Below are 11,787 nucleotides of genomic sequence, written 5' to 3'. Positions count from 1 at the left end.
AAAAAAAAAAAAAAAAAAAAAAAAAAAAAAGAAAAAACTCTATTACCCCACCCTCCCATCCCTGCCCACTGGAATCCCATCCACTCATGAAGGACCAGTTAAATGAGATATTGTGGAACGTACATATAAGAGCCACAAGTGAGTGGTCTTTAAAACATGCACTCATCTGTACCTTCTAAAGTTTTCTATAATGATCACATATAACCTAAGTGATTAAAATAATTTTAAGAAATGCCACCAATCTGGGGCGCCTGGGTGGCTCAGTCGGTTAAGCATCTGCCTTCGGCTCCAGGTCATGATCCCAGGATTCTGGGATCGAGCCCCACATTGGGCTCCCTGCTCAGCAGGGAGCCTGCTTCTCCATCTCCCTCTGGTGCTCCCACTTCTTGTGTGCTCTTTCTCTCTCTCAAATAAATAAAATCTAAAAAAAAAAAAGTTAAAAAAAAATTCCACCAATCTAGAGCAGTACTAGATACAACGTGTACTCTCTTACGTCTTGCAAAGAGTAGTTGTCCAAAAAGTACTACTTCCTGCATGCATGAAGGTCCAACTCTGTCCAAACACAGCATCCAGGATGTAAGCTCTCTGCTGTCCAAGCCCTGCAGGGCTTTGTATTTGTATCAGACTTAAACAACTGCCACATTGTAACTCCTGGTACCTGTGTTGGCATAATTCTAAAGTACCTACAAGACTGAAAGTTCCTTTGAGGCTGGGATAGTGGCTTCTCCACCTTTATATAGTCCTCAGCATCTCACCCAGTGCCTTTACATTATAAGAAACATATGCTAACTGAATTACTATATGAATCTGTCAGATTACATAATACTTTGAAAACCAGAGTAGACACAAAGATTCAGGGTTCTGAATCTGAAGTCCAGGAGTGAATCCCCTGAAACTGAATCCAAAGTTCTCTGTGTATGCTCCAAACATTTTCCTGCAATGGAGAAGAACTTCTAGATCCCTCAGAAAGGTGAAATCAGAGCACTAGAGTTCTAATTTCAGTTGAGCCCATATATAAAGACCTCAACCAATTCCTGCTACTGTCTCTTCCTCTCAAGGAAAAAGATCCCATTCCTACTTTGGAAAAGGAATCGTGAACGGATTTGAAATTATTTTTTCTCATCTTGCCCAATAGCCCTCATATAAAAGGCTGACCCTTGGCACAAACTTCCTGGCTTCCATTCAGCTAATCAGATCTTAATCAAGGAAACATATTTTTGTCTGAGCAAAGAAAATAGATAATCCTCCTAACCAATGGCACTCACCCCCAACAGCACAACAGTGAATTAGAAGGAAAGAACACTGGCCACTGAGTTATGCCGCTAAAAATTGTACCTACATGATCTCATTCTACCCTCAAACACCCTGTCAGCCAGGTACTAGGCTGATCCTCATTTTACTAAGAGCCACTCTAGAGACCAAAATACTCCAAGTGCGGGACCCTACTAACCTTTGCCTCCGAGCCTAGCATAGTGCACCAGGGTAGGTGCTTGTGCTCTTCACCTATTTCCTACCCATGCTGTAGGATTCTGTTCCGTTTATGTAAAACACAAAAATGTGTAAAACTGATCTAAGCTGTCGAAAATCAGGGCAGTGGGCGTGGGTAGTATTTTGGAAGGGCAGGAAGAGCGTTTCTGGTGTCCTGGAAAATATTACATTTTACAATCCAGGCACAGGATACAAGGGTGTGTTGAATTTGTGAAAACGCATCAAGTTATGAATTTATCATATATGCACTTTTTAATGTATTTAATTCAGTAAATAGTTTTTTTTAATTTTACAATGTTAATGAATTATCAGAACATCAGTAATAGCTGAAGCTGGTGATGGGTACATGGGGACTCATTATACTACTCTCCTATTCTGGGCATGTTTGAGAAGTTCCATACTAAAGAGCATAACAAATCTGCCAGGAAAATAAATAGGTCATTTTAAAAAACATTTAAGAAATCAAACTGATTCTCAAAAGACCTGAAAGGTACAACCCAATTCTGACAAACAAAATATAAAAAAACTCCCATAAAAATAGGTTTCCATCCATCCAAGTAAAGAAACTATCCCGAATCTCACTGTTCAGAAGACATGAGCAGTCAGTGTCTTTTTTTGTCTGCCCTCACACCAGGCAGAGAGAGATTCCATTGGAAAAGAAAAATGTCCAGCACAAAATTCCAGTGCTGTAACAGCCAGGGGCTGGTCACATTTACACATAACATGTACATCTTGGCATGAAAGGCTTCATTGTTTATTATTAGCCATAATTCATATTAGCCTTGGATGTACAGTGTTCTCTCTAGCATAAATCAGGAGAATGGTTCTAGAAAGAATTCTATCCTTTCCTGCCCAGAGGCAAAACCAGCACACCTTGTAACTGCTTTGGACTGAGTGCCGTGATCTTGGGATAGCCAGAGCCTTTCTAATCTTGCTTCCACCTTCCAGAAGTCCCTTTTGCACAGGATGTCCCACACATTATATCTGCAGACTGAGTTTGGGGCTGCTGGGGTGTACCTTGTCTGCAGGTTGAAGGCCTTTCACCTTCCCTCGTATGTTCTTCACCAGCTCCGGGTAGAAGAACTCTGGACAGCGCTTGTGATCTGGCTCAAAGAGGGTGAGTGTAATCCGAACAGCTGCTGCAGCCGGCTCAGAGTCCTGATGCTGTTCTGTTCCCCCAACCTCCTCTTTCCGGGATTTCTTCAAAAATGCAGGATTCAGAGAACCTGGGAGAGAGGTGAACTGGACCCTGTGGGGCTCCGACATGGCTACCAACAAGTCTTAGCAGGTGTCACTGCATGGCTTCTGTTAACATTAAAAGAAGGGCCAGGTCAAACCAAGATGATAAAAATGATGATTTTTTTCCTGTTCAGCTATTCAGATTCAAGCTTAAAAGAATTTCATTGTCAAGAAGAATCCATTGTTGGGTGCCCGGGTGGCTCAGATGGTTAAGCATCTGCCTTTGGCTCAGGTCATGATCCCAGAGTCCTGGGATCGAGTCTCGCATCAGGCTCCCTGCTCAGCGGGAAGCCTGCTTCTCCCTCTGCCCCTCTCTCTCTCTCTCTCTCTCTGTCTCTTATGAATAAATAAATAAAATCTTAAAAAAAAAAAGAATCCATTGTTAAGTTGATCTTAATTACCACTTACTGCTTTTTTCTTCTTCAATACTATTCATCTTAAATATACCATTTTTAAATATAAATGTAAATCACCCAAATCCTATCAGAGATAGTGTTCAACATACTTCTTTCTAGTCTTTTTTTCTATGCCTAGTCAATAGTTCTTATATGTTAGAGAATCCATGCTGATAGAGCCTTAAAGAATCCTCAAAACTGCAAACACCACCAGAGAATATTTTTCATTTAATTTATCTAATACTTTTTTTTTTTTCTGGCTGACAATCATCTTTCTTAAGATCTCTATATTTTCATCACCAGCAGTACACTTACATTTAGGGCCCATATTTACAATGAGAAAGTTTTCAACAGCTCACAGAAGGTACTGCCTCCTCTGGGGTAAGTAAAAAACCAGTGCCTCAGGAGTGTGGCTCGGCTCATTTCCTAACACACCAGCCTCTGTCCACCCCCAACTGGGCCTCGGCAAAGTGAAAAATTATCACATGCCAAAGACCTTCAAAGTTGCTTGGAAATGGTCAAAATAGATTGTAAAGCTCAGAATACCAAGGGTTTATGGAATATAAATATCCAAACACACACACACTATATATATAGTTTTTGTGTGTGTGCTTCAGGTATAATCTTATGTCCTGCTTTTTTAAACTCACACTCTAGTATGAACTTTCTACCATGACACTAAATAAAAATATTCACTGCGGCCTTGTTTATACAGGAAAATGGTAAAAACAACCTCGATATCCAGCATTAAGGGAATGGTTGGGAAAAAATTGCAGCTTTTTAAAAGTGATTTATTCTTATAATCTATAAATTTTGATATAGATATACAATGCTTGTCATACCTCTTACAACTACTTTTTCCTGCTTCGTTACTGTTTAATTTAAAGTGAGGTATAAAAGAAATTTTAATTTAGTTTTCACACTGAACTCTTTAACTTGGCTTCTTCCCAGCATCAATCACTAACCTTTCTTTCCCCTGCTGCCTTGGCATATGCTATATAGTAATGTATTAGACATCTTAAAATCTATTACGGAAATCCAACCTGTTAGATTAGTCTAGTCTAGTATATCTAGACATTCTTTAACCAAAACTATACTGTTTCGAAAATTTTTTATGGTATATTTTAATATCTTCAATCAAAAATTCATCTTTATCATTCTTCTTTTAAAAATAATAGTTATTCCAGCCTGTTTATTATTTCAGGTCAACCTAGGAATCATTCTGACAAGTTTCAAAAAAAAAGCTCACTGTATTTTGACAGTAATGAATGATTAGTAACTAATTCAGGAAGATTTACACATATCACATATATCCACATATAAGAATGTCTACTTGCATATATGTAATGTTCATTTTTTTCTACTATGACCAAAAATTGTGATCGCGGGCGCCTGGGTGGCTCAGATGGTTAAGCGTCTGCCTTCGGCTCAGGTCATGATCCCAGGGTCCTGGGATCGAGTCCCACATCGGGCTCCTGGCTCAGCGGGGAGCCTGCTTCTCCCTCTGACCCTCTCCCCTCTTGTGCTGTTTCTCTCTCGCTCGCTCTCTAAAAAATAAATAAAATCTTTAAAAAAAAAAAAATTGTGATCACTAAGATCAGGCAATAAAATATCTAAAAATGAAGAGTTAAAATTATTCTAAGTAGGCAGCAAAGTGATTAGCAGCAAAACAGGTTGGTAGTGCAAAAAACCATCATGCACTAAAATGTTGGAAAGAAATTCCTCTAAAAAATATTTTGAAGGCCCCCAGGACATTCGTGATGCCCTGTGTTGTGAAAATAAATCACAGCTGAAAGCTGAGGCTTAAAGGTCCCCCACTGAAACAGCAGGCAAAGTCACACTATAAGAAGGGAACCTTCAAGTTAACAGATGGGATAATAGGAAGTTCACCCTGGAAGGGGCAACCAGGTTCCTGTCCCTGTCAGGAAGTAATTTTTAAAATGTAACCTTATCACGGTCCAAATTTTAGACATTGTAACTTCATTCACCTAGATGGTAAAACTGCTTCTCTCAGTTGTGTGACTTTAGAAATAAGACTAGAGAATAAAGTAAATCAAACCTGTAACATATTAACACTTAGTAGTTAGATTTTGTACTAAATTTTATAATCATCATGATAATTACTTGCTACTTATTACTAAATTATTTGAAACATTTAAGAAAAATCAGACATATTAATGATTAACCTATTAGACTTACAATTTTAATTTGAAATGGTTAAAAAAATAGAAGTTTGAAAGTGTTCATTTAGACCTGACTTCTACATCTATCAGATTACATGAGTTATGTCTTTGGAAAGATTTTACCATCAGGCTTACAAGTTTACCATTTTAGAAGTTTGAAGTATTTGAGAGAAAAAACATACACAACTTTAAATGCAGGGGACCTGAGTGGCTCAGTAGGTTGATCAGGTCTTGATCTCAGAGTAGTGAGTTCAAGACTGGCTCTGGGCTCCACACCCAAAACAAAACAAAAACAAAACTTAAAAAAAACAAGAATAAAAACTTTAAATGCAGCTTAAAACATTTAAGGGTATTCAACATTGCAAAAAGAGTTCACTGTTTAGCGGAATGTAATTTTTTAAACTGATACCCTAACTGAAGCTTTGTCAAGGGTCAAATATTTTTATTTTTATTTTTATATAACTACTCTTAGATTTGTTTTTTGGTTTTTTTAAGATTTTATTTACTTGACAGAGAGACAGCGAGAGAGGGAATACAAACGGGGGAGTGGGAGAGAGAGAAGCAGGCTTCCCGCCGATCAGGGAGTCAGAGGCAGGGCTCGATCCCAGCACCCTGGGATCATGACCTGAGCCGAAGGCAGATGCTTAATGACTGAGCCACCCAGGCGCCCCCTATTCTTAAATTTGTAATTGGGGGGCACCTGGGTGGCTCAGTTGGTTCAATGACTCTTGGTTTGGGCTCAGGTCATAATCTCAGGTCCTGAGATGAAGCCCTGCATCCCACTCAGCTTGGAGTCGGCTTGGGATTCTTTCCCCTTTCTACTCCCTCACCCTCTGCTCCTCTGGACCCTGCTCTTTTCCTCTCTCTCTCAAAATAAATAAAAACATTAAAAAAAAAATGTGGGAGTAAAACTTAAAAGGCTTAAGAAAAACTAGGTATTTAAATCCTCAATTTTAACAAGTTGAACATCATTCTAAATAAAAGCACAGTATTGTACACACAAAAACATCCCTCCCAAAAAACCTCAACTGGTGTTATCAAAGAAACACTAGCCTTCTTTTGCATCTTGGTTTATTCCCAGGAATTACACATTTTTTTTCATTATACATCCTCTTAACTGTTGTATTTTCAAACTGATTATCAGTGAAACAGAAAAACTTAATTTTGTATGATTATGTATTCTTTTTTTTTTTTTTAAGATTCTTATTTATCTGACAGAGCGAGAGAGGGAACACAAGCAGGGGGAGTGGGAGAGGGAGAAGCAGACTCCCCACCAAGCAGGGAGCCCGATGTGGGGCTCGATCCCAGGACCCTGGCTGAAGGCAGAGGCTTAAGGACTGAGCCACCCAGGCACCCCTGTAATTTTTTCCCTTTTTAAACCCTTTTAATGGCCCCCCCCCCCCCCCATAGGCTGTCCTGTCATTCCCGGAGATTTTTTTCTTCTTTCTGAAATGTCTCTTATTTTTGTTTCATGTCTTATTGCATTGGCTAGAACTTACAGGATAATATTAAACATATATTCTTTGCCATGCTGTGACTCTCATGGGAATGCCTCTAGGTCAACTGGGATGTTGATTTAAAATTCACATATTTTATCAAACCATTAAAATATCCTTCGATTGCTCAAAAATTAAGAGTTTTAAAATTAGGAACGTGTGTTGAATTTTATGAAATCGTTTCCTGGAATCTTAAATGTGCTTTCAATTACCGGTTTGTCCTTAAGGCAATATAAAACAGTAAATGACAGCTCCTGAAACTAACTGCCGGTACTTTAGGGAAACTGAAATCCAAGAAAAACCAAGCTGCGGACAAGCCAACTCGCTAAACAAATAAACACACAAAAAAACACTCTTACAACCAAAGTCCCCCTATAACAAAAACACCTACAGGAGATGCGTGAACCTCCGCCACCTTTTCAAGCAGAGGGCGACTCAAGTAAAACTCTAAGTCGAGGGGCGCCTGGATGGCTCAGTTGGTTAAGTGACTGCTTTCGGCTCAGGTCATGATCCTGGAGTCCCGGGATCGAGTCCCGCATTGGGCTCCCTGCTTAGCAGGGAGTCTCCTTCTCCCTCTGACCCTCACCCTTCTCCTTCTCTCTCTCTCTGTCATTCTCTCTCTCTCAAAAATAAATAAAATTAAAAAAAAAAAAAAACTCTAAGTCGACACTTAGACATTGGAGTCTGCAACTGGGATTGGGACCTTTTCAAAAATCGTTATTTTCCACCCGGAGCGTTTGGGCCCTATGCTGAACTGCTGTGAACAGTTCCCCATTCAATGACTTCGTTTTCACGTACTGAAACTACGCGAGCATCTGCCTTCCTGTTGTCACAACAGCCAGCTCCCAACTTCTCTAAAAGTGTCAAACTACAACAAGGCGTACGTGAGAGCCCGGTCCCGACAAAGACACGCACCTTTGTCCCCGGCGCGACGCAGGCTACGGCCCCGAGGGCCGCACTCGTCCCCCCGCGGCCGTCCTCATGCCGGCCCGGGCGCCCGGGCTGCGGCGCTGCTAGCGGCCGGCCCCCGAGCCATGCCTCCCGGCGGGCGGCCAACCCGCACCGCGGCCCATGGCCGGGTCCCCACGCGCCCAGGGGGAGCCTCGCCGGCCGTGCCGCTGCGCCGGCCCCGGAGGAAGCGGAGAGACGCCGGCTCCACGTCGGTCGAGCAGCTCGGGACCTTGGGCAGGCTGCAGTGGCGCCCCGGGAGAACTTGAGGCGGCGGACGCGGGCTCCGAGCCGCTCCCCGGACGCCGGCCGTTAGAAAGCGCGCACCGAAAGACCCGTCCGCCCCCCGGGCGAGGCCACTCAGAGCCCGCCCGGCGCGGGCCCTGGGCGCGAGCAGAGGCTGGCTTCCAGGCCGCGCCGAGGTCCGTCAGGGCAGCTCCCGGTGCGGAGACACGGCCGGCCCCCGCGCAGGAGTAACGGCCGTAACGGAAGCGCAAACGGGAGGGGGCTGGAGACCAGAGCCCAGGGGCGGGGCGGGCCGCAGGGCCGGCTCCCTCGCGCACTCGAACGGCTACACCGCCGCCGCCACCTCCGCCGCCTCAGACCGCGGGCGCTTCGTTGTCACGAGCCGGAGGGAGGAGGAAGGAGCCGGGAGTCTCCGGGCTCCGGCGCGCCGAGACCGCGGCACCCGGGTCACGTGCCGCTCAGCCGGCCAATGAAATCCTGCGGGCGCGGTGACGTCAGGGCAGCGGCGTGGCCGGTGACAGCCGGCCCCCGTCACGTGGCCGGGCACACTCCAATGGGCGGCGCCGGGGCGACCTGATGTTCCCGGCGGCCCGTGCGTCGGCGGTGGTTGGGTGGTAAGATGGCGGCTGTGAGTCTGCGGCTCGGCGATTTGGTGTGGTGAGTCCGGGCGGCCAGGGCTAAGCGAGGTGCGCCGGGGAGCTCCCCCGCTGGGCGCGGGGTTCGCGACCAGCCCCGGAGCTGCCTTTCTATGCGCTCCAGGCTGCGGAGAGAGGGCGAGACGAGGTGCCGGCGCTGGGAGCGACGCCGGGCGGAAGGGGCAGCCCGGCCCCGGGGGACTGAGGGCGAGAGTGGCCGCGGCGGGCCGGGCTCTGAGCCCCAGGGCCGCCCGGGGGAGGGCTTCGCTCCGCACCTGCACGCCGGCGGCCACCGTGAAGGGAGTCTCCGGCGCCGCACAGCTCCCGCGGACGCCGGGTCCTTGGGGTCTTCCTGAGGCTCCCCAGAAAGCGGGAGAGCCGGGGAGCCCGCGGGGCCATCTCGCCTGGGCAAGCCCGTCAAAACTCGCGTTGCGATGGAACGGACCTGTGCGGGCGGCTTGGCTGGGGGTGTCGAAACCGGACTGCTGGCGCTGCCCCGCGAAGAAATGGAAGGGAGACTTCTCCTTTACAGCCGAAGGCTTGGCAGTGACCAGTGCCTTCTTGGGTGCCTCTCGTGGTCTGCTTCTGTGTGCCAGACAACCGCCCGAACCAAGACTGACTGTCGCCGCTTCCCTGGAGCGACGTAGCTCACTTCTCGACCCAGAGGAGGGTTTCCATTAGCATTTGTCAAAGCCGGGCTGGTCTCACGGTGAATTAAACCAGACTTTGTAAGGGGAAGTCTGTGTTTACAGAGCAAACTACCCCCCAGCCCCCGCCAAGGGAGGCTCTAGACAAGTGACTCTTGATTGGTTTTGTTGTTCTGTATTCCTTGTCACCAAAAGAATGCACATACCTTATGCACTTTTGTATTCCATTTCTGAAGAGTTTGGGGCTCCTAGGCCCAGCTGTGGAAGCCAGATTAAGAACTCCTGTTTGCCAGCTTTTGTTTTGGCACTTGAGGTTGCAGGTGGAGAGTTAGGAAAATAAATTTCATGTTGAGTGGGTTGAAGGAGATGGACTGGCTTTTCCAGGGCAAATGCTGACTGTGTGTTTTCTCTAGGGGGAAACTCGGCCGGTATCCTCCTTGGCCAGGAAAGGTGAGTGTCTTGCTACAAATGGAAGATATCTGAAGTTGAGTTTGAGAAGGTGGAGAATGTAAGATTCACTCCCCTCAATTTCTGGCGTTTAGTTAAACTGGACCTATTTAAATAACAGTTTTTCTTTCTCTACTCTCCGTTTGTTTAGAAAAGACAATATAATATAAACCAGGTCATTTAATCTGCAGTGAGTGCTAATCTCTTGAATCAGAGATGGTTTTGGTGAAGTTTTTTAATCCTGGAAATCAATTCTAATTTGAATTTAGCTTTACACTTAAATGTAACAAAAGGAGAAGAAAATAAATTCTCCAGGAAGAGAGGAATCTAAATGTAGGTTAGTGAAAAGTCAAAGTATTTTTGTCCCAACTAAGTTTAAATCTTCTTTCCATGTTACCATATGTGCTGCTCCAGTGCATCTTTGCAGAAGTTGGCATTCCAGATTTTGCATGAGGCGATCCGTCATAGCTTTCCAAATGTTCTGTTTTTATATTCTTGCTAGGAGCCCAGGAAATGTCTTTAGACTGTCTCTTTACAATATGGCATTTTCATTGCCTCAGTTGTTCTTCGTTGTCATCATTACCTGTCTCAACTCTTCCTGCACAATTTTTTTTTTAATTGAAGCATAATTGACATACAATGTCGTAGTAGTTTTTAGGTGTACAACATATTGATTCAGTAATTCTATACATTACCCAGTGCTTACCACGGTAAGAGTAGTCACCACCTAACATCATTACTTCACTGAAGTATATGTAAAAGTGTTCTCTGCATTTTTTCAGTTGATGACAGGGTCACGTGGTTGGGGGAGTTGATGTTGATCTTAGGCTTTTAAAACAGAGCCATTGCAGTAGAAGGGATATTCTACCTACTGAACACTGCTACATGGTAGATGTAGGGAACTTCTAGAATATTTGCACATTTCCACACATCTCAGTAGAAAAGTGCCAGACTTGGACATGTACTGCCTGGGTTCTATTTAAGCCTGTTCCTTTTGTTTTATTTCATTTTTTTTCTTACCAACTTAGAAGTGTGGAAAAACCTTTCCCCCCCCCTTTACTCCCCAGATTGTTAATCCACCCAAAGACTTGAAGAAACCGCGTGGAAAGAAATGCTTCTTTGTGAAGTTTTTTGGAACAGAAGATCAGTGAGTAGTGCTCATCAAGAGTTTCACTTTCCCTTTGAGCGTTGCCCTGGATCTGAGCTGCTTGTGAGAATATTCTAAGGACCCTAGTTCATTTTTTTTTTTTTTTAAGATTTTATTTATTTATTTGACAGAGAGAGACACAGCGAGAGAGGGAACACAAGCAGGGGGAGTGGGAGAGGGAGAAGCAGGCTTCCTGCCAAGCAGGGAACCCGATGCGGGGCTCGATCCCAGGACCCTGGGATCATGGCCTGAGCCGAAGGCAGACGCTTAACTGACTGAGCCACCCAGGCGCCCTGACCCTAGTTCATTTTTACTGTAGTCTGTCAGACATATTGTTCTGGCTTTATACCTAAATAAAAGGTACTATTCTTAGCTTATAGAAATTGTCCTGGGGCCAATAACAACTTCAGTCAAGTGAGAAATAGGACTATCTTCTAAATATGATAATCACAATAAGATTATTTCTCACATCTCTTTATCGAATCCCATAGGTAGTTCTTTTTATTAGGGCCATGTTTGGTTCTCTTTTAATGGCTGGTTATCATTGTGGTTCATGTATGAGGTTTACAGTGAAATCAGAACCATTCATTTGAGATTCTGTGATAGGCCATGTAGGTCACAGTGAGGAGGAGAATGCGTATTTACCTGAGTTTCCAGTGATTTGTTCAGCTTTCTTGTTATTACATGGATTTGATTACCTGGGTGTAGCTAGATGGTTTAAGTATTTGCATTTCTACTTACGATTTTTAGAGAAAAATGTAGTCTGGGGTTTGAAAAATTTGAGTTTTCTGAGAAATCTAATATCAATGGTTAAAATATATGTTCCTAGAAAGTGATATATGATATTCTATAGCAAAATCTCTTATAAACAGTGTTCTTCACTCATTCAGGAGTTTATATGCCAGAGTGCTCAGCC

The 11,787-nt window shown here is 44.3% G+C and overlaps 2 protein-coding genes across 9 annotated transcripts in view; one reads left to right on the top strand and one right to left on the bottom strand.

Moving 5' to 3' along the window:
- Nucleotides 1-8,046, bottom strand: part of UBN1 (ubinuclein 1) — a 39,220-nt gene extending 31,174 nt beyond the window's left edge. For all 3 annotated transcript variants that reach the window (XM_021698144.1, XM_021698145.1, XM_021698146.1), the window contains exons 1-2: nt 7,717-8,046; nt 2,506-2,793 (exon numbers count right to left, since the gene is read on the bottom strand). In XM_021698144.1, coding sequence (XP_021553819.1) covers nt 2,506-2,754 — 249 coding nt within the window. In that variant the 5' untranslated portion in view covers nt 2,755-2,793; nt 7,717-8,046. The remainder of the gene's footprint in view (nt 1-2,505; nt 2,794-7,716) is intronic.
- A 528-nt stretch (nt 8,047-8,574) lies between these two features.
- The window catches only part of GLYR1 (glyoxylate reductase 1 homolog), a 33,247-nt gene continuing 30,034 nt past the window's right edge, over nt 8,575-11,787 (top strand). For 5 of the 6 annotated variants that reach the window (XM_044915063.1, XM_044915062.1, XM_044915061.1 and 2 more), the window contains exons 1-3: nt 8,593-8,652; nt 9,691-9,727; nt 10,792-10,871. In XM_044915063.1, the coding sequence (XP_044770998.1) occupies nt 8,615-8,652; nt 9,691-9,727; nt 10,792-10,871 (155 nt within the window). In that variant the 5' untranslated portion in view covers nt 8,593-8,614. Of the gene's footprint in view, nt 8,653-9,690; nt 9,728-10,791; nt 10,872-11,787 lie in introns of all 6 variants that reach the window. The other variant, XM_044915058.1, reaches the window with a different exon arrangement.

This window comes from Neomonachus schauinslandi, chromosome 5, assembly GCF_002201575.2.
Source record: "Neomonachus schauinslandi chromosome 5, ASM220157v2, whole genome shotgun sequence".
Classification (NCBI taxonomy): domain Eukaryota; kingdom Metazoa; phylum Chordata; class Mammalia; order Carnivora; family Phocidae; genus Neomonachus; species Neomonachus schauinslandi.
This window is presented reverse-complemented; position numbering and strand designations above follow the sequence as displayed.